We start from the raw sequence: 21,589 nt of genomic DNA on the forward strand, positions 1-21,589 counted from the left end.
AAAACACACACGAAGAGATCTCCTTCACCTCTGATGATGCCAAGTGAAGAACATCAGGTTGCACCGCAGTTCAGAATCCGCATTATAAACATCATATGCCTTCGCTAACAAATGGGGGCATAGCCGGATTAGGTTGGGCCATAGCAGAGGCCGAAGTCGCGGCAAACAGAAACTCTATCGCCAGTTAGCTTCCTTACACTAGAAACTTTACTATATTTAATGAGCCAATGGTCATTTATAGTCACAGGGCTCTTATTTTATGTGAACTTGAGATTATGAAAAATTGTTTCAGGTCTGTGGTCTGTGATTCAAATTCTTGTTACCTTACTCACACGGAACGATATAGTTCGATCATTCCTTTGTTTTCCCCAGGATGACAAATTCCTCTAGGTCTCCACGAAAGACACATATGTGGGTTCGAATCCTGGTCCATTTGAAGCCCTACCATTAGCACACGGAATTACTAGCGGTAAATAATGTTCATTTTTAAATTTCTTCATATGCCGTCAACAATAAAGATGGGTGCTATTATTTCTGGTCAAACATACACACATCCCGCTACTCGTGAGCAAACCATTCGTGGATGGAAAACAACGGCAATAAGGTTCAAATGGCTCTGAGCACTATGGGACAACATCTGACGTCATCAGTCCCCTAGAACTTACAACTACTTAAATCTAACTAACCTAAGGACATCACACACATCCATGCCCGAGGCAGGATTCAAACCTGGGACCGTAGTGGTCGCGCGGTTCCAGACTGAAGCGCCTACAACCGCTCGGCCACCCCGGCAGGCCGGCTATAAGGGCCGAATTCGATTCTCAGCCAGGCAAGTAAATTGTATCACCGTTTCAAACAGTCCTCTGCTCGTGGTCTAGTGGCTAGCCTTGCTGCCTCTGGATCACGGGGTCCCCGGTTCGATTCCCAACCGGGTTGGGGATTTTCTCTGCCAGGGGACTGGGTGTTTGTGTTGGCCTCATCATATCATCATCATCATCATTATCATTCGTGATAGTGGCTAGACTGGACTGTGTAAAAAAATTGGACTGTGAAAAAATTTGGACTTCGTACGGGCGCTGATGACCGCGCAGTTGAGCTCCCCACAACTCAAACATCATCATCATCATCATTTCAAATTCAAATATCTCGTTGCTGCTGAAAGAATTCGATATCTAACATCTGATTTTACTTAGTTAAGAGTCTAATTACGCGCTGGATTCGAGTTCCCGCCACAAAACTTTACATCACGGCACTTCATTTTTTCGAATCTTTGACGCTTGAAATTATATATATTAAACATTTTTCGTGGCTATTGAACAGGGAAATAAGGGTCTTGACAGGATTCCAGGCAGATCACAAAAATTTTCTAGGTGAGGTTTGTTAATTGATACTGGTGAAAACTTCGATATTTCACGACGTCTTTATATCTGTCTCGGTCAGGCACGAAAGGTTTGCTTAGTTACAATGGCTATAGGTGTTTAGTTTCAACACAGATCCAGAACAAAAAAGTTTGTCATGTTGTTTAAAATTTAAACATCTGCACAAATAATTGCTCAATCATGAGTGGAGAGAAATTACTGGTGATATAATGTTAATTTTGAAGTTTCCATAGAGAGCTTGCCGCTGTTAATCCCGTTACTTTTAACTGATTATGTGATGGAGTTAATTAACTCAATTTCTACTGCAAGTGGTAGTGATTTTGAAATGTCATTTACTGTAGTAATATTGAGTTTACAAGAGTTAAGGGCTGTCTCATCTCTAATGAGGCATTTCCTAGTATTTCCAATATCGTGGCGTTGCCTTACATCTGGACTGATTACCTTAAAGATAGTGATCTCTTGTCGTATCCATTTCGTTTTATCAAACGACTGTCTTGCGAACAAATTAGAGGACCTGCAAGACAGCTACGATATGTGGGCTGCATTCAGATCAGGCGAAACGCAATTCAGGTGGTTAGGATACTTTTGGGTTCATAGTACATATCTTTGACAGGACAGCTGAGACTTCATTTCGCCATGAAATTGCTTTTCAGCTTCGTAACGTGTAACGTCCTTTTCTACACTAAAATAAACACACAGGCACCAAATATGCCCCTTTCTGAAAGCATTCCTGTATAATCTTGAGTGATGCTTAATTTACAGCTTCAGACAAAAATGGAGTCTTCATATAATCAAATATAATTTCCACTCTCAATGAGTATTTTTTACTGCATCCACAGCATGCTACCTTGGACCACTGTCTTAACTGGTCTCTATCAGGTTCCCAAGCGGAAATGTGACTGTACATCATTACAGAAGACAATTTTTATTTTTGATCAATATATATTTTTTTCTTTCTTGTGTTGGGACTCTGTATGCTCGAATAAATGCAGGGGAGCATATCTGTGCACATGTATTCCTGTTCCGGGTAGTATTAGTATTCCTGTTCTGGGAAGTATTAGTATTCCAAAGCTACCTTCTTGGTGCATTTGAATGTGTATGGGAACAGAGACAGAGAAATATTTTGTGAGGGATACACAAGCAGAGTTGCAGGTAACGAACATAAAGTATGATAGAAAATCCAATACTGATGAGATGTTACTTCAACGTCAAACATCAAATTCCTCCAATTAACTATGGTTTGACGAACGAACAGTTTATATGTTCATTGATTTCAGTAAAGTGAGTCATGACGTTCCCATAAAAGGACGGACTCATGTACGGTTAATCAGCATGCGGTGACCACGTCAAGTTAGTAGTTAAAAGGCTGCCATGATAAGACACTGGTATTAAAAAGGCAACTTATTTTACTTACATACTAGTGAAGCAAACAACATGGTGGCAATGAAGAACTGTAAACCAGACAAGAGAAAGAATACGAACAGTGTTCACGATCCAAATTCAAGTTTGATGCTGTGAGGGTACTGACTGATATGTAACAGGAGGAAGGATTCGGACAAAAATGAAACGAGAAGTAAGGGCTGAAACGGAAAAATGAGAATACCAGATCCAAATAACAAATGTAGAAATTTAGAATCATGTTATCATGGCTAGTCATCTAATGAGTATTGCAGTCCATACAATAATCGTGATATCAAATAAACTTAAATAGCAAAGGAATAATTTGCATTAAACATCACTAGAAAATTGGATGAGGTCAATTAGCAATGAAGTGGAGGTTTCAGTAATTATTTTCGAATCGAGTGAAGTGGGATCCATAGCAGGACAAAAGTTATTAATAAACTGAAGGATACACTGGGACCTAAATTGGAGAAAAAAGTGTATCGAGATTCAAGATATGAACAAAAGATAACAATAAGTCATTATTATTATTATTATTATCATTATTATTATTATTTTTATTATTCTTGATTGTTATAATAATTTTTTGATTGTTATAATTATCATTGTACTACTTTTATAATCTCTATTTTTTTTCTTTAACATTAATACTGTATAACATGTTATATGTCCTAACTTTCTGTAGACACTGAAATTTGTTGAATCTGAGTATGCCTGGTTAGGTGTAAGAGAGGGCCTGAAGGCCCTAATCTTGTCAGGTAAAATAAATGCATAAATAAATAAATAAATAAATAAAAAAGGGGTTCAGGTGACACTCTATCAATCTGGAAGGACAGCTGTAAAACGACAACTGAGAAAGAAAAACAAGCAAATCAAATTGTAGAGCAGATGACGACCAAAAAATTAAAGGCCGTAGAGTCATAAGTAAAAACCATTGTTTGCTGGTGGAATGGTAACACTTTAAGCTTGCATGGATCGGTATTTACAAGATCTGGCAAATATAATTGAATGATATACAGAGGAAGAGTAGGAACTGATGAATTGCTGGATTTCACATCAGGAATCAAAGAAAAAAATGGTTATCTGTAAGTAAATGCGAGTGTTGGTGGCATATTTGGGCATGCATGATGGTGTAGTAACTAAGACATAAAATCAGGAGTTTGTGGTCTTTAAGAGAGAATGTAGAAGGTGGTTAAAAATTTTCAAAAAAGTTATCAAATAAAATTTATAGAACATTGATGAAAGGAGACGCTCGAAATTAAGTTTAATGTAAATCATAGAATTTCACTTACCGAAATACATTGACGGAAAAAAAATCGCAGCACCAAAAAATAAGTAATATAGAGTCAACAAATTTCACGAATACATTTGTCTAGATAACGTATTTAAATGATCAACATTGGGAGAGAACAGGTTAATGAAAGCGAAATTGGAAATATGGGAAAGAACTGGCACCGTCCGAACGGGCCTTGAAGGCCCAACGGTACTCACCAGCCGCCGTGTCATCCTCAGCCCTTAGGTGTCGCTGGATGCGGATATGGAGGGCATGTGGTCAGCACACCGCTCTCCCGCCCGTTGTCAGTTATCGAGACCGGCACCGCTACTTCTCAGTCAAGTAGTTGCTCAAGTGGGCTCACAAGGGATGAGTGCACCCCGCTTGCCAACAGCGTTCGGCAGACTGGACGGTGACCCATCCAAGTGCTAGCCAACCCCGACAGCTCTTAACCGGTGATCCGACGTGAATGGATGTTACTATTGCGGCAAAATCGTTGGCGCAAATGTGAAAATCTTGTGCAGAAATAACCGGTATACCTGCCAGATTGTTGAATGCAAACTTGCATGCTTTGTGTTGTACAGGTGCCTGATGTCAGTTTGTGTTACACTTGGTCGGTAAATACAGGGACGGTTCGCGCTGTTTGTGGATGACGCTGGAGTTATTGTCCGATGGTGTTCCATATGTGCTCTATTAGAGACATATCTGGCGATCAAATAGGGTAAGCTAACATATCGACATTCTGTAGAGCATGTTGGGCTACAACAGCGGTATGTGAGCGAGCGTTATCCTGTTGCAAAACACACCCTAGAATATTCATGAATGACAACACAAAAGGATGAAACACCAGACTGAAGTAAAAATTTGCAATCAGCGTGTGTGGAATAGACACGAGAGTACTCCTGCTGTCATAGGAAATCGCACCACAGACTATAACTGCAGTTGTAGGTCCAGTGTGTCTAGCAAGCAGATAGGTTGGTTGCAGGCCCTCAACTTGCCTCCTTGTAACCAACACACGGCCATCACCTCACCACGTCCAACCTCAAAGGTAACTGAAGCAAACCTGATTTACATCGTCATAGTGGCCCCACTAGTGCTACACGTATGCGACTGGCGCGAAATTTGAATAGACATCATCTTCAAATACAGAAACACGCCTACCAACTTTTGTTTATGTCGCAGTACTACTTCTTAGTGTTACGATGTTTTCCTCAGTGCATATTTTTCAGTTAAATACTAGACTTTTCTCTGGAAGATATGTAATATTTCTTTGACAATGCCAGCTGCTGTTTGTACTTGAGATAATTAAACTGTAGTGAAAATGTATTGTAATATGAAATTGCTATTAGAACAGAAAAGTACTTACCAATGCCTAGATGCCTCCGAAGTGAGCGAATTGAAGCTGTAGCAGAAGCCTCCCTCGGTACGTTGTAGCGAGAATATTGAAGTGCAGTTTTGGAATTCACCTTGCCATACGCACAAACCAAGCATCTTTTCTAGTGGAGGCATCACCTGCAATAATACTGCCGAAAATGTTCTGCATGTTCGGCAACTCTATGATTTCGTCACCTACGGCTACAGTGTACTTATTTATTTAACATATGATGGAAGAGAAGTGTAGACAACTATTTACAACAAATACAAACATTTCTGTTACCGATATACACAATCTGAAGTTCGTAAAGGGTTCATGACTCTAAGTCCAAATTGGAAATCCAGTCAGAAGCTTCTGCAGACAAATTGTGAAGGACTTACACTGTTGCTTCGAATGCTCTGAAAGAACATTCAAACGTCATGTGACCTACTGTTTGCAGATCTTCACTGCAGTCATATTCAGGGGAGGACTTTCATTCACATTGGTGCAGCAATGCTCCACGTCTGCCCCAGCCCATTCTTATCCGATTCAGTATGCACCAGTGTTGTCGGAATAGATGAAATATCGGGTGGTCGCTCCCACGGAGTTTTAGATGTTGATGCCGCAAGGAAGTTTGCTCCTGCCATTGACTGATTCAGATTCAAATGGCTCCAAGCACTATGGGACTTAACAGCTGAGGTCATCAGTCCCCTAAACTTAGAACTACTTAAACCTAACGACATCACACACATCCATACCCGAGGCAGGATTCGAACCTGAGACCGAAGCAGCACCGCGGTTCCGGACTGAAGCGCCTAGAACCGCTCGGCCACCACGGCCGACACTGATCCAGGCATCTTGCATTTCGACTTGACTACCGTTTATGCTGATGGCTGTGGGCCACGATGGTTTTCTAGACGTCAGTCATTCGGATTCCGATAATGACATTTCTGAATGAATTAGTAATTCTGGTTTTTTTTTTGTTCTAGTGCAGCAACAACGTTGATTTTGTGACGGATAGTGGTGTAATATTACTTAAGACCGGTAGCCAGAGCGCGCTTGTGGGACGAATACACATTGTGATGAGGGGCATTGTATGATTGAGCTGTGTGGCAATTATTTTGGTGTGAGCGTTGTTTAACAAGATGCAACGGCGATATTCTGCGACTGAGTATGAAAGAGCTGAAGTTGATGATCTGAGGTCTTTCGTAGTGGCACCACAGTGTGACACGACAGTCGTTTGCTGTCATTTGGAGAGAGAAGTTTGATCGCGGGTCGCGCTTAAAGGGCGCGCGCACGACGGCCGGTGACACCGTCGGGGGCAGTCGGCGGCGTGCGAGTGGTCAGCAGCAGATCGCTCCACATGGACCCGTCAGTTTCAAGCGGCTGGCGATTACGTGACGTGACGAGGCTTTACCTCGTTCCAGTGCACGGCTTTAAGACAATGCTTTATCCACGTTTGCGTTAAATGCACGAAAACGCAAATTAATAGGACAAAGTACGATACGGCAAATGAAAGAGCAGTCGAGACGAATCAGCTGAGACGCTGATACGATTTATACGAATTTCACATTAAAAGACATTAAATAAAAAAATTTGCAACATGTGCAAATGACTAAGTAATTTATAACTTGTCAACCAGTGCAAATACAGAGTAAGCGAGTGCTCATTTTAGAGGTCTCATCGAAATGCAACGACTGGTATACTTGTATAATTTGCAGCATTAATATTTCATTGGTAAAACACAAATGTTATTAATTTGTTGCTAATAATGTTTTTTAAAACACATAATACAAGGCAAATACACGAAGAGCAAGGCAGTGTACGATAGCGGATGTATTTGTTGTATTTGTAGTTATTATATGTTATATTTGTTTAATAATAACATTTGCATAGTTCTGCTCATATTTGTTTAATCTCTGTATATACATAAATTCTGATCAGCACATCAAAAGAACGCTTCAATTCCGAATGGAAAATAGTCGCTTACAAAGAACTGTAAAGTTGTTTAGTGGCACAATTCAGTGACACAATTTTTCACCACGAATGGGGACTTAGGAAATTTTCTGTGTGGGACACAGTAGGCACTTGTGTTTTTCATGCGTTGTGTCTTTTCGTGACTGTTTTTGCAAGAAAACGGGACTTTGCTGCTAAATCGTAGCTGTGATTGTTTCCTTTCGAGTGCCACCACACTTAGCTCCTGACGCTCTACTGTGGGACTCTGTTAATTTTTTTTTGAGCATTCCAAACTGCAATTTGGGATACCAACGGGACTTAGTTTATGATACGGTCAGGTTGGACTCTAATTATTTTCACCGCGTTTTAGGTGATCGATACTGAAACCGTGCCGCTGGACTTTAACTGTCTTTAAACCAGTCAGAACTTTGAATACTTTGTCGCATCCGACACTTAGGAATTCGCGCTAGTGTACTTTACGTCTTAGGGATTAGGCCGTGCTTGAGGGAAATGTTGGTTTGCTAAATATCAATCAATGTTCTTCAACATTCAACTTTTATTAAAGTTTATAACGTGCTCGGTATCGCTACTGGGGGTTCGAGCAATAGTCAAAACGGCACGTAACTGTTTGAAATATACCACCAGTGAACAATATTTAGTTATGAATAAAAAATTGTGAATTTTAAGGAACTTAACACATGCATTCTAATTGTCATTTGACTTCAGCGTCCTAGACTGTAACCTGGTTAACATCTGCACTTGTCGGTCAGCAGCATCGAGAGTATTTTATTTATGCATTTTAACAGCGTTAAGCGCACGTGTCTGGCGGTATAAAGGATAGGAGATCATCCCCAAGTTAAATGACGAGAGCCAGCGAGTAGAAGCATTTGTAGCCCCATTGCATTCCGCCGACCCATCGCCACAGAGAGTTCCTGTTAATTTCTGGAGTATATTATTCCTCATTTTGATTTTTAATTACCACATTTCGGAGATAAACGAGCTTCAATATAATATAGGGTTTGTGGATTCCTTGTTTATTCCGTAGGTGGAAAGTTGACACAACGGTCTTGTGCAGAATGAGTTGGATGTCGTAGAGGAAGAACATCTGTTTGGACAACATTGCGCAACGTTCGATAGCATTCCGAAACCTTATCAGGAGATTTCGCTAGATGGTTCTGTGACGGTTGGCGCCTCTACGACCATAATCTGGTAACACCACATCATGGAAACCCCAAAAAACACAAATCACCCTGCCTATGCTAACTGGGTCTTGGCCTTTTACGATGGTGAGGAATCCACACTTTTTCACAGCTCGCTCTGCTCCTTTGTTTCAGGATCCTAGCGACACACCAGCACTAGTTCATGTTAATTTGCCAGCTAAAGGAGTCAACTGGACTGACCTGACCCATGTGCAATAATTCCCGAGCTATCTCATGCAATCACGAACATTTGTGGCGTGGTGACATGGCTCTTTGTTATTCGCAAAAATCCCATCGTTGTTTGGGAACAGGAAGTCTATGAATGTCTGTAAGTGGTCTCCAAGTGGCCGAACATAACCGTTTCCAGTCAATGGATATATTTATGTGCTTCTTACATATTAAAAATATTTATGTTTACAGCTGTATCTGGATCCGTTTGTAGAAGTATTTTGCCTCTATACTAGTTTATCGTTTTGTACGAGGGTTGGAACTTTAATAGTGGCAACTACACTCCTGGAAATGGAAAAAAAGAACACATTGACACCGGTGTGTCAGACCCACCATACTTGCTCCGGACACTGCGAGAGGGCTGTACAAGCAATAATCACACGCACGGCACAGCGGACACACCAGGAACCGCGGTGTTGGCCATCGAATGGCGCTAGCTGCGCAGCATTTGTGCACCGCCGCCGTCAGTGTCAGCCAGTTTGCCGTGGCATACGGAGCTCCATCGCAGTCTTTAACACTGGTAGCATGCCGCGACAGCGTGGACGTGAACCGTATGTGCAGTTGACGGACTTTGAGCGAGGGCGTATAGTGGGCATGCGGGAGGCCGGGTGGACGTACCGCCGAATTGCTCAACACGTGGGGCGTGCGGTCTCCACAGTACATCGATGTTGTCGCCAGTGGTCGGCGGAAGGTGCACGTGCCCGTCGACCTGGGACCGGACCGCAGCGACGCACGGATGCACGCCAAGACCGTAGGATCCTACGCAGTGCCGTAGGGGACCGCACCGCCACTTCCCAGCAAATTAGGGACACTGTTGCTCCTGGGGTATCGGCGAGGACCATTCGCAACCGTCTCCATGAAGCTGGGCTACGGTCCCGCACACCGTTAGGCCGTCTTCCGCTCACGCCCCAACATCGTGCAGCCCGCCTCCAGTGGTGTCGCGACAGGCGTGAATGGAGGGACGAATGGAGAAGTGTCGTCTTCAGCGATGAGAGTCGCTTCTGCCTTGGTGCCAATGATGGTCGTATGCGTGTTTGGCGCCGTGCAGGTGAGCGCCACAATCAGGACCGCATACGACCAAGGCACACAGGGCCAACACCCGGCATCATGGTGTGGGGAGCGATCTCCTACACTGGCCGTACACCACTGGTGATCGTCGAGGGGACACTGCATAGTGCACGGTACATCCAAACCGTCATCGAACCCATCGTTCTACCATTCCTAGACCGGCAAGGGAACTTGCTGTTCCAACAGGACAATGCACGTCCGCATGTATCCCGTGCCATCCAACGTGCTCTAGAAGGTGTAAGTCAACTACCCTGGCCAGCAAGATCTCCGGATCTGTCCCCCATTGAGCATGTTTGGGGCTGGATGAAGCGTCGTCTCACGCGGTCTGCACGTCCAGCACGAACGCTGGTCCAACTGAGGCGCCAGGTGGAAATGGCATGGCAAGCCGTTCCACAGGACTGCATCCAGCATCTCTACGATCGTCTCCATGGGAGAATAGCAGCCTGTATTGCTGCGAAAGGTGGATATACACTGTACTAGTGCCGACATTGTGCATGCTCTGTTGCCTGTGTCTATGTGCCTGTGGTTCTGTCAGTGTGATCATGTGATGTATCTGACCCCAGGAATGTGTCAATAAAGTTTCCCCTTCCTGGGACAATGAATTCACGGTGTTCTTATTTCAATTTCCAGGAGTGTATTTATTTACAGCTCGTACAAAATAGATACGTGTTTAAAAGTTTTACTGACGTTTCAAGTAGTCACCAGCATTGAGTATAACCCGTTGCCAGCGACTTGGAAGTCGTAGGATACTCTTAGCAGTGCAATTTGTGTTGACATTTCGAGCTGCGTGGCGGTCTATTGCCCTACGAATTTGTACCAGTTCTGAAGCGAATGCTGTGAAGTGTTTCCTTCAGTTTACAAATCGAATTGAACTCACGAGGGCTTAAGTCAGAGGAGTGCAGTTGGTAGTATAGCACTTAGCAGCCCCATCAGTCAAACAAATCAGTAACAGCTTGCACTGTACGTGCTTGAACATTGTCCTGCAAAATGATGGTCAGGTCCTGCAGAAAGTTCAAATGGCTCTGAGCACTATGGGACTTAACATCTGAGGTCATCAGTCCCCTAGAACTTAGAACCACTTAAACCTAACTAACCTAAGGACATCACGATCAGCCATGCCCGAGGCAGGATTCGAACCTGTGACCGTATCAGTCGCACGGTTCTGGACTGAAGCGCCTAGAACCGCTCGGCCAACGGCGTCGGCCTCCTGCAGAAAGTGTCATCACTTCTGTCTCTATGGTGGTAGTAGGTTGTGTTCAAAAAATCAGTGTTTACGTATGTATGGCGCCCGTCGGGATAGTGGCAAACTTCACACGGGGAACTTTATTAACAAAAAAAAAGGTAAAAAACAGATGCTCCTCAAACCACTGTAGCACGGTTCTGGCTCTTATAGGCGGACAATTATGTTGCTGAAAGACCATATTGCCATCGGGGAAGACAAAGCATGAAGGGCTGCAGGTGGTTCGCATCTGTCAGCGTGTCTTCGGTTACTACCGCAGGTCCCAGGCAAGCGCAGGAGAATGTCTCCCATAGCATAATACTGCTCACACCAGTCTGCGTCCGTGGGGCGCTAAACGTTTCGAGCCGGCATTCACTTCGTTGCCGGCGTTTGTAGAGACGACCATCGACCTAGTGCAGCCTAAACTTGATTCACTCGAAGAGCCGACACGGTTCCACTGAGCGACGGTCGAGTCTCGATGGCCCCGTGTCCAATGCAATCGAAATTGACAATATCGTTGGGTCAACATGTGAACAAGTACGAGTGACCTGCTGCGGAGATCCATGTTCAACAATGTACGATGAACAGTGTGCTACGAAGCACTTGTGCGTGCACCAACATTGTGCTCTTTCGTCAGAGATGCCACCATCTGTCCTACAGAGCAGACAAGCCTCCGAAACCCATAGTCTGTGAAGAGTCGTGGACGTCCAACAATTTAGCGCGTAGTGGGAGTTTCACTGTCCTTCTACCTCTTTCCGTTGATGCTCACGATAGTAGCACGGGAACATTCGATCAGCTTCGCCGGTTTCGATATAATCGTTCACAGTTTCCGCGCAGTAATAATGTAACCTCTGTCATAGTTGCTTATCTCAATGGATTTCCCAATCTGCAGCTTATATCTTCACTAGCTGATGCCCCATCCGTGTCTGCTCCGCTTACATAATTTTGTTTCCGCGTCACGTGACCGGAACGTCACGAGGCGGCTTCCAACGTCGCGGTGGTCATTGGTCATGATGTTTTGGCGTACCAGTTTATGTTTGAATATGAAACAACTGGGCATTCTCCCTTCAAAATAATCCAATAATTCAAAGAGTCTGCCTACTCAAATCTGCCGCATCCACATGGCAGTAACGTCCCTGATTTACGAATGAATTTGGTAGTAATTCTTTTGTAAAACCTCTAGTACGTTGTCTCATGTAGAAGGAGCGGCAAAAGTGATCCCTGCTTCTTGTATGAAGCCTATTTTAAATTAGCGATTCCATAAACGAATTTAAAAATTGCTTGAGTTTCATCTGTTTTTCAATAGTTTACTTCAGTCACAGATCAAGGCATCGGTTCTGGGAAAAGGGGGATGCTGAAGCAATGAACTAATCATTGCTGTAAATCAATTATTATTATATAAAAATCATATTTATTTACATTTATTGTTATTAAGATCGTAGAGATCACAATATATAATAATGTTCGCACCCCACACCCTCCTAAGAATACAATTTGCAGTACCCTTCATGCTTAACGTGTCACAAATGCCTACGATCTTAATAACAATAAAAATAAAGAAATATGATTTTTATACAATAATAATTGATTTACAGCAGTGCTTAGTTCATCGCTTCAGCATAGCTTCCAATAAATTGAAATTCGGAGAATAAGAGAATTTGAAAAGGATTCATCCAATAATTTGAGAAGAATGTACGAATAAATCATGTATTTGATTTAAGATTCTTAATAGTAACAAACACTTAAGACTTTGAGAACAACGGAATCATTGTATATTCTCGGCGTTACCAGTATTTCAGTTACAAGCATTATCATACTGGACAATTGTTTAATTTTTCTATACTTCATTGAAGATACAGATTAATGATGTATTTATTTGTGACTCTCTACTAGCCGCCTTTCCTTCATGTATCGGCCAGAAACTTTATAGATTTGACTATTATTAGTTTATCTACATCAATGTAACGTCCAGAAATCATTAAAACGGCAGATATGACAGGATGGCCACTGCGTCATTTGTTGTTCAACGTGAGACTGGCTAAAGTAACGAATACAAGTCAATGAGTGGTCAAGAATTATCTGTACACAATCTTTTTGTGCCAGTACCAAATTTACCATAGTTTCTTAGAATTTTAATGAGAGACCAGGGATAGCTATTGAAACGTTGACCATTTGCTAGCCAGTGCAGGAACTTTTTTGTTTTTTTTTTAACAATTAAATGATATTTTTCTCTTACCGTAATAGATTTATTCCACACTTTTTATTGTGCTATGTACTTATTTGTGTAGAAGTCCATTAGCTATTCGTATGGATGTGATCAACCGTTCGTGTTCCACAGACATTGTGACGTCTCCTGGTAAGACATTTGTAAAATCGGTGTAATAAGTGTGAAAAAAACATTTATCTATGTTATTATATTTCATTTCTGTATGAAAAGATGTCGATTATGTGTATTCTGTAAAAAAGAAAATAATTATTTTTCATTTTTATGTTTATGTAATATTTTTTGTGACCGTTTTGCAAATAACGTCTGTGGTCGGCGAGTGTGGAAACCGAAGCAGACAATGATAATTAAAAATATAACAAAGATATATTTTAGCATATTATCCGTTGGGTTGGGGTTGGACTGTTTGGGGGAAGAGACCAAACAGCGAGGTCATCGGTCTCTTTTAGCATATTTAATTGATTATAAACAGTGGAGGTTTAGACATTACTCTCTCTGTCTTCTTGTAGCCGTGAATGTTGTAAGAGCCTGTGACGTTCTCTCGAACGCTTAGTTAGCTTTCTTTTGTTCTTATATGGAGAAAGACGCCATTGGATACTGATGTATTAAAAGGTGTGTACTTTGAAAATTTTGTTGATTTTAAATATAGAAATTGTTAAAAAAATGCTTGTAATAATTTGTAGCTAGCTTGCCCAGTATTTCATTCCACATTTTTAGCCGTTTTCAGCCAATTTCCGTGACGCAGTGCTTCGAAACGATCGAGGGAGCCGCTGCCGCGGCAAATTCAAACTGTAATTGAATGAAAGCAGTTTTCCCGAAACTAAGCGGGAACATTAAAATCATATCTTCCAGCTTCCCGGAGACCCCAGTGGAGAATTGTAGATTTTTATTATGTTAGTTTCAGATGGACATGAGCAACTGCTAGTACAATATCAGTGACGTAAGTAATTTATGTAAATCAGAGTGTTAAAACTTTACTTGTGTGATAGCAAAGACTGCTGTGTTGAAATATGGTGTGGCTAATAATATTAAAATCAATTTTCATTTTTAGTTTCATGCTCTCGTGTTAGCCGTGGCAATCAATAGTGTTCAAATATTAAAAAATCCACTGCAGCTTTTATGTTTGGCAAACACTGCATACTGTAACTTCTGTGTGTATAATAAGAGTACTTTTCAGTGTATTTCAGAGATGAAAGTAGAGAAAGACATGTTTAATTTCGTAAACAGTAACAGTAATGATACAGTGTTCCATTTCTAAAAAGGCAGATCAGAATTATGAGAACATAGTCTTACAAATTAAGGATCATACGTTCATAGCAGGAAATCTTTTAGCGTTGTGCGTATCCCCACATAATAGATCAGAGGGCACAAAGTTAAAATTTTCAACTACAGAAACCACTAGCGAAAACCACATTTTATCTTTTGGGTTCGCAACAATAATTAACACATAGTTCACTTAAAGTGCTATGCAACATAAACTGTATATAAAATCAAAGTGTACGGGGAGACGCAACAACTTTCACTTACTCTGCGGTTTGTTTCTTGTGACAATTAAAGTCAAGATTCTAGGATACAACGGGAAAGAGGTTGCATCAGTTTTGAAGGGACGATCCAGGTACTCCGTTGAAGTAATTTGGAGAAATGTTGAAAATCTTATCTCGGATTATCAGAAGAGCATATTTATCCTGCTAATCTTGAATACAATTTAAACGTATACTAAGAACCACATTACTTGGGAATCATTTAAGAGGTACTGAGTTTCACTAAAATATTAGAAACGTGGACTTCTTTCTGAACACAGTCAGTTATGAACTATAAAGTCACTAATTATATTTAAACGTAGTAATGCCTTCATACTATCCACACTAACACTATACAGATGAGCTCTCTGGAAAGATCTTCCATACGAGTGGCTAACAACGTTTACGATTGTCAGAAAGCTGTTACCCACCTGCAACATGAACCACGTGACATTGAGTTTATCGTTGAGCTTGCTGATCATGTCTGTGGAACTATTGTAGTACTGCCACACGCGGTAGTTGTAGGGGAACTCGTGGTTGGCCAGCATTGCCATCACGAGCCGCAGCTCACCACGCACCGTGTCGTTCAGCTCGGTGATGTTCAGCAAGCTGCAACGTGAACGCGGCGTTCCCACACGTTTTCACGTTATGTTCGCATACTGCACGAGCTAACATTAGTTATAAACAAATAACATTTATTAATTGTTTGCTTACACAAACAGGTTTTACAATTTTTTTTCTAAATTTGTGCTTTTATTTACATTTTACTACTAAAATAATTTGCCCAAAATATAAACAATGTACGTGAAGACATACACTGACAGCAAAAAATCGCAACATCTAGAAATTAATGTAGAGTAATGAAGTTTCAAGAATCCATTCGTCTAGGTGACATTGCAAGATCACAGCATAATGTAAGAGCTACGTAAGCCCTTGCAACTGTGAAATTTTGGTACATTAACAACCGACGTAACCGCCAGAATGTTGATTGCCAGCGTGCAAGCGTGCGTGCTTTGTGTTGCACAGGCCCCACATTTCAGTTCGTGGGATGGAGTTCCACGTCTGTTGCACTTGGTCGGTCAATAAGAGGGACGGTTAATGCTGATTGTGGATGAAGCTGGAATTTTCGTCCGATGATGTGCTCAATACGAGACCGAGCTGATGACCGAGCTGGCCAATGCAATACGCCAACATTCTTGTAGACCCTGTTGGGTTACGACATAACCGATTACTTACGACTCTAAAACTGAATATAACAATTGCAACGGCGCCGACCGCCGACCGCCAGTTAGCCGATGGCGTTTGACAAGAATGAAAGTATTTCTAGTGATGCCAAGTAAAAAAATACGTTGAAGTTAAATGTGTTACAGCGATCTTTTGCGTCGTCTTACTAAAGTTAAGTTAGGACATCAAGTACTAAGGATCTCATGCATTCTTAAAATAAATAAATTGTTTCGTTTGTAACCGCCATAGGAAAATTTCTGTTGAGGCACATTCACACAGTAAAGCACGGGGCACTTGGACTTGTATAAATGTAACCCGCTTGTGTATGAGAGCGCCCTACTCAAGTACAATTTGCCGCAGTATAATTATTTCTTGTTTTCACCAGGAAATAGTACGTAACTACAAACTAAAGACTGAGAGAGGAAATATGGTTGAGAAGAAGATAAAGACTGCCATAACCAACGCTGAAGAGAGTTATCTATACGAAAAGCAGCTGAGCAGTACGAGATCAAACCTGTACCACCTTCCTCAACCAGCTTCTTCTCTTTTGTGTGCTAAAGACGTTCGTCAATATAAAGTGATAGTTAACTTCATCAAGAGTACTGGTTACAATCTGTAGGTTTTAATGGTGTACGTAAATTATAAATATGTCTTGCTGATGAAGATATTTCAGAATTGGTGTGAATTGTAAGCCAAGACACTTTTAATGATTTTCCAATTCAATTCAATTCAATTTTTAAAACACTATGTACAAAACTGTAACAGTTAAGCTTTTTATTCTTGTAAATATGCATTTCTGTATTTGTTTATTCAATTATGTGTTTCCGATGGCTAAATTGAGTACACACTCAAAGCCCCCCCCCCCCAAAAAAAAAAAAACAACCTGCAACACTGTATTGAAAAATTTTGAAAAGCTCATAAAGAAACTTATGAGTCGTCGTCATCTACGTCGTGTGGATCAAAATATACTGCGCTCAGGTATTTATAACACAATAAGAGAAGATATTAACAGAATATTTACTGATATGCAGCAAAATGCACTACGGATTGCCTATGGAGAAACTGCTGGCATTGGATTATGAACACGTGGTATATTTTGGATGTTAATTTCCAGAATAATCGGAAAAAATAAATGTACTGGGGAGATTGGGCAGCAGGACTTAGAGAAAGAAACAAGGAATAGCCTCAGAAAACCTGAAAACACAAGCGCAGCAAAAAAAATTTGCATTCAGTAACATAGCAGTTACTGAGTTTTTTTGACAATTTCGATCGTGCAATGTTGTGCTATACATTTATGGCTGAACGTGTAATAAATCTTGATGAAACAGGACTTATAATGTCAAAAATTTTGGCAGGAAAGAAACAGAGACATGTAGGACTTGTTGGGTCAGCTGAACGAGGAGAGCTAGTTACATTTTGCAGAATAGTAACTAGAACCGAGCGAGGTGGCGCAGTGGTTAGACACTGGACTCGCATTCGGGAGGACGATGGTTCAATCCCACGTCCGACCATTCTGATTTAGGTTTTCCGTGATTTCCCTAAATCACTCCAGGCAAATGCCGGGATGGTTCCTTTTAAAGGGCACGGCCGACTTCCTTCCCCGTCCTTCCCTAATCAGATGAGACCGATGACCTCGCTGTCTGGTCTGCTTCCCCAAAACAACACAAACAACAACAATAGTAACTGGAGCAGGCGTTGCACTTCCTCCTGTTTATGTCTTTCAAAGATAAATTTTTAAGTGGCGCACTAGAAGAACGCCTAGGTTTAGCAAGCAGGAGCGTCTGGATGACAACATAATTGTTCCCCCATGTTCTGAAACACGTTCAGCGTTACACTTCAAGCACTAAGGACAATCCAATTCTTCAGCAGGTTACCTTCCATTCAGAAGGCTGTTCCACGCAGCGACTGGTATATTGACTTGTAAATAATACACTCCTGGAAATTGAAATAAGAACACCGTGAATTCATTGTCCCAGGAAGGGGAAACTTTATTGACACATTCCTGGGGTCAGATACATCACATGATCACACTGACAGAACCACAGGCACATAGACACAGGCAACAGAGCATGCACAATGTTGGCACTAGTACAGTGTATATCCACCTTTCGCAGCAATGCAGGCTGCTATTCTCCCATGGAGACGATCGTAGAGATGCTGGATGTAGTCCTGTGGAACGGCTTGCCATGCCATTTCCACCTGGCGCCTCAGTTGGACCAGCGTTCGTGCTGGACGTGCAGACCGAGTGAGACGACGCTTCATCCAGTCTCAAACACGCTCAATGGGGGACAGATCCGGAGATCTTGCTGGCCAGGGTAGTTGACTTACACCTTCTAGAGCACGTTGGGTGGCACGGGATACATGCGGACGTGCATTGTCCTGTTGGAACAGCAAGTTCCCTTGCCGGTCTAGGAATGGTAGAACGATGGGTTCGATGACGGTTTGGATGTACCGTGCACTATTCAGTGTCCCCTCGACGATCACCAGTGGTGTACGGCCAGTGTAGGAGATCGCTCCCCACACCATGATGCCGGGTGTTGGCCCTGTGTGCCTCGGTCGTATGCAGTCCTGATTGTGGCGCTCACCTGCACGGCGCCAAACACGCATACGACCATCATTGGCACCAAGGCAGAAGCGACTCTCATCGCTGAAGACGACACGTCTCCATTCGTCCCTCCATTCACGCCTGTCGCGACACCACTGGAGGCGGGCTGCACGATGTTGGGGCGTGAGCGGAAGACGGCCTAACGGTGTGCGGGACCGTAGCCCAGCTTCATGGAGACGGTTGCGAATGGTCCTCGCCGATACCCCAGGAGCAACAGTGTCCCTAATTTGCTGGGAAGTGGCGGTGCGGTCCCCTACGGCACTGTGTAGGATCCTACGGTCTTGGCGTGCATCCGTGCGTCGCTGCGGTCCGGTCCCAGGTCGACGGGCACGTGCACCTTCCGCCGACCACTGGCGACTACATCGATGTACTGTGGAGACCTCACGCCCCACGTATTGAGCAATTCGGCGGTACATCCACCCGGCCTCCCGCATGCCCACTATACGCCCTCGCTCAAAGTCCGTCAACTGCACATACGGTTCACGTCCACGCTGTCGCGGCATGCTACCAGTGTTAAAGACTGCGATGGAGCTCCGTATGCCACGGCAAACTGGCTGACACTGACGGCGGCTGTGCACAAATGCTGCGCAGCTAGCGCCATTCGACGGCCAACACCGCGGTTCCTGGTGTGTCCGCTGTGCCGTGCGTGTGATCATTGCTTGTACAGCCCTCTCGCAGTGTCCGGAGCAAGTATGGTGGGTCTGACACACCGGTGTCAATGTGTTCTTTTTTCCATTTCCAGGAGTGTAGATTTCAGCTATCAGTCGCCCTTTTTAAATTTTATTGGCAGATCTAGATTTCAGCTGGGAACTAGCCATTCTCAATGCACTATCATTTTTGATCAATGCATGTAATGCCTGTTGGTCCGGCTTCATCCACAGTTCATTGAATACGACCAACAGGCATTAGATGCACTGATCAAAAATGATAGTGCATTGAGAATGGCTAGTTTATAGCTGAACTCTAGATCTGCCAATAAAATTTAAAAAGGGCGACTGATAGCTGAAATCTATTATTTACAAATCCAATTCTTGCTATTTGTCACAACCACTAAACGCCTGTTTCGAGAGAAACAGGTGACTTAATGTCGAGAGAATGGAATTATGTACCTGTCTCTGCCTTCCACACGCCCGACATGCTACAACCATCGGATGCCCGCATTTCTCGTCCGTTTAAATGCAAACTAAAAACAACTTTCAATAATTGGCACACTCGAAACATTGGAAAGAGTTTATTCATTTATAACATAGCTGAACTTTCGAAATCGGCCTTGTTGGAATCTTTTACACCAAAGAATATCACAAGTGGCTTCTGAAAGCCGGGAATTTGGCCATTTAATGTGTTTGGGGACGACGATTTTGAGCTTGTAGAAATTTTTAATGTGTGTTCTCAAGAAGAAAATAAATATAATAGACAGGACAGTGATAGACAATAAATAGATTAACGAGAAGTAGATTACGTAGTGGTGGAAAGAAGTCGAAGTGATGAAGTTATTGACAGTTGCGAAGGAGACGAAATGGCAACTCACCGAGTAGAGCCTCTTGGCAGACGATCAGCTGCTATTGCCTCTCCAAACGTCATCCTACCTTCCAGAGATTTTACGTCTCCGGAGTTTGTTCTGTCAAGCTCTAAGACTATTAATTTCACCAGAAGCAGTAAGACCGTAAGTAGCAGAAGTTTATAATGTAAGAGCGTCTAAGAAAAGAAGAGAGAAGAAAAATCCAGAATTTATTCTGAAACACCAGAAAAGGGTAGAATAGAAGTGTTACAAGAAGAAAAGAAAAGGAAACGACAAGCGAAACTGATAAAGCAGAAAGAAAAGGAGTTGAAATGAATTTATTGAGACTCATAGAAATTAGAAAGCCGAAAATGCAGAGTCTGTTCCAGTTTAGGTCACTGCCAGATTCCGAATCAAGTCAAAACGAGACGTTGGAATTAAGCGACAACGAAGGGGAAGATTTAGAATGGCCGTCTGATGTAGTTCGACGCTCCCAGTCCCGAAAAATTAGCTGTTGGTGATTTCTTCATTATCAAATTTGAGAAAAAAGGAGTTGGTAGTTCATTACGTATCCAAAGTAATTTCCAAATACACGTTTCGTGTTTCTAAATGTACAAAGTATTGATTTCAGAGATGTAGTTTTACACTTGCCTGAGCCATATTTGTCAAAAGCCACATCTCGAACTTAATCTCTCTATGCTTTTTCAGTTGATTTCAGTGTATATAATGTTAAGTAGAAGTTCATTCTATTGTTATTAAAAAAGTAATCTTTAAAAAAACATTGTATTCTCTGAAAGAATGTTTGTTAACCTAATAAGAGTATCAGTAATTTTAGCTTTCTTGTGATTTCTGTAAGTTCAAGGTGACAATTCGTTTGATGATTTTATTAAGAAAATTTTGAACTTTTGTTATAAACCTAAGACTAATTAAGATTTATTCGCAATAAAACTGCAGTTTTAATGAAAGTCTTACAAATTGAAACCAATTTCACATAATTTCCTCTTCGTATTAGTGTGCCTCAAATGAAATATCTACCAAAGAACCCCCTGAGTGAGATGTCGCAAATTCAGTCTTTCGCAAGGCTGATTTCAAAGTGTTGTGTTTACATTTATCACAAGAAAAATATTGTCTGATAATGGAAAGAGTACTTTCGACAGCTACTAAATTGTGATGAACCTGAACTGCAGTTTGATTTCCAATACCCAGTTACAGCCGATGCAGATTATCCCCCACCTACGCAGGATGAGATAAAAACCAGAATCAGACAAATTAAGCAGAATAAGAGTCCAGGTGATGATGGAATAAAGGCTGAAATGATCCTGGCAGGAGGAGAGAAACTTGCAGAAAAAATACACCGACTGATACAGGCAATATGGACCAAAGAAGAACTACCAGCAGAATGGAAAACAGCTCTGATTTGTCCAATACATAAGAAGGGCGA

General features: G+C 42.1%; 1 protein-coding gene across 1 annotated transcript in view; it reads right to left on the reverse strand.

Moving 5' to 3' along the window:
- LOC126481890 (sodium channel protein Nach-like) overlaps window positions 1–21,589 on the reverse strand; it is a 148,900-nt gene that overhangs the window by 110,574 nt on the left and 16,737 nt on the right. Inside the window, exons 2-3 of the mRNA XM_050105849.1 lie at window positions 15,253–15,430; window positions 5,420–5,565 (exon numbers count right to left, since the gene is read on the reverse strand). Of these exons, the coding sequence (XP_049961806.1) occupies window positions 5,420–5,565; window positions 15,253–15,430 (324 nt within the window). The remainder of the gene's footprint in view (window positions 1–5,419; window positions 5,566–15,252; window positions 15,431–21,589) is intronic.

The sequence above is a fragment of the Schistocerca serialis genome, chromosome 5, assembly GCF_023864345.2.
Source record: "Schistocerca serialis cubense isolate TAMUIC-IGC-003099 chromosome 5, iqSchSeri2.2, whole genome shotgun sequence".
NCBI lineage: Eukaryota > Metazoa > Arthropoda > Insecta > Orthoptera > Acrididae > Schistocerca > Schistocerca serialis.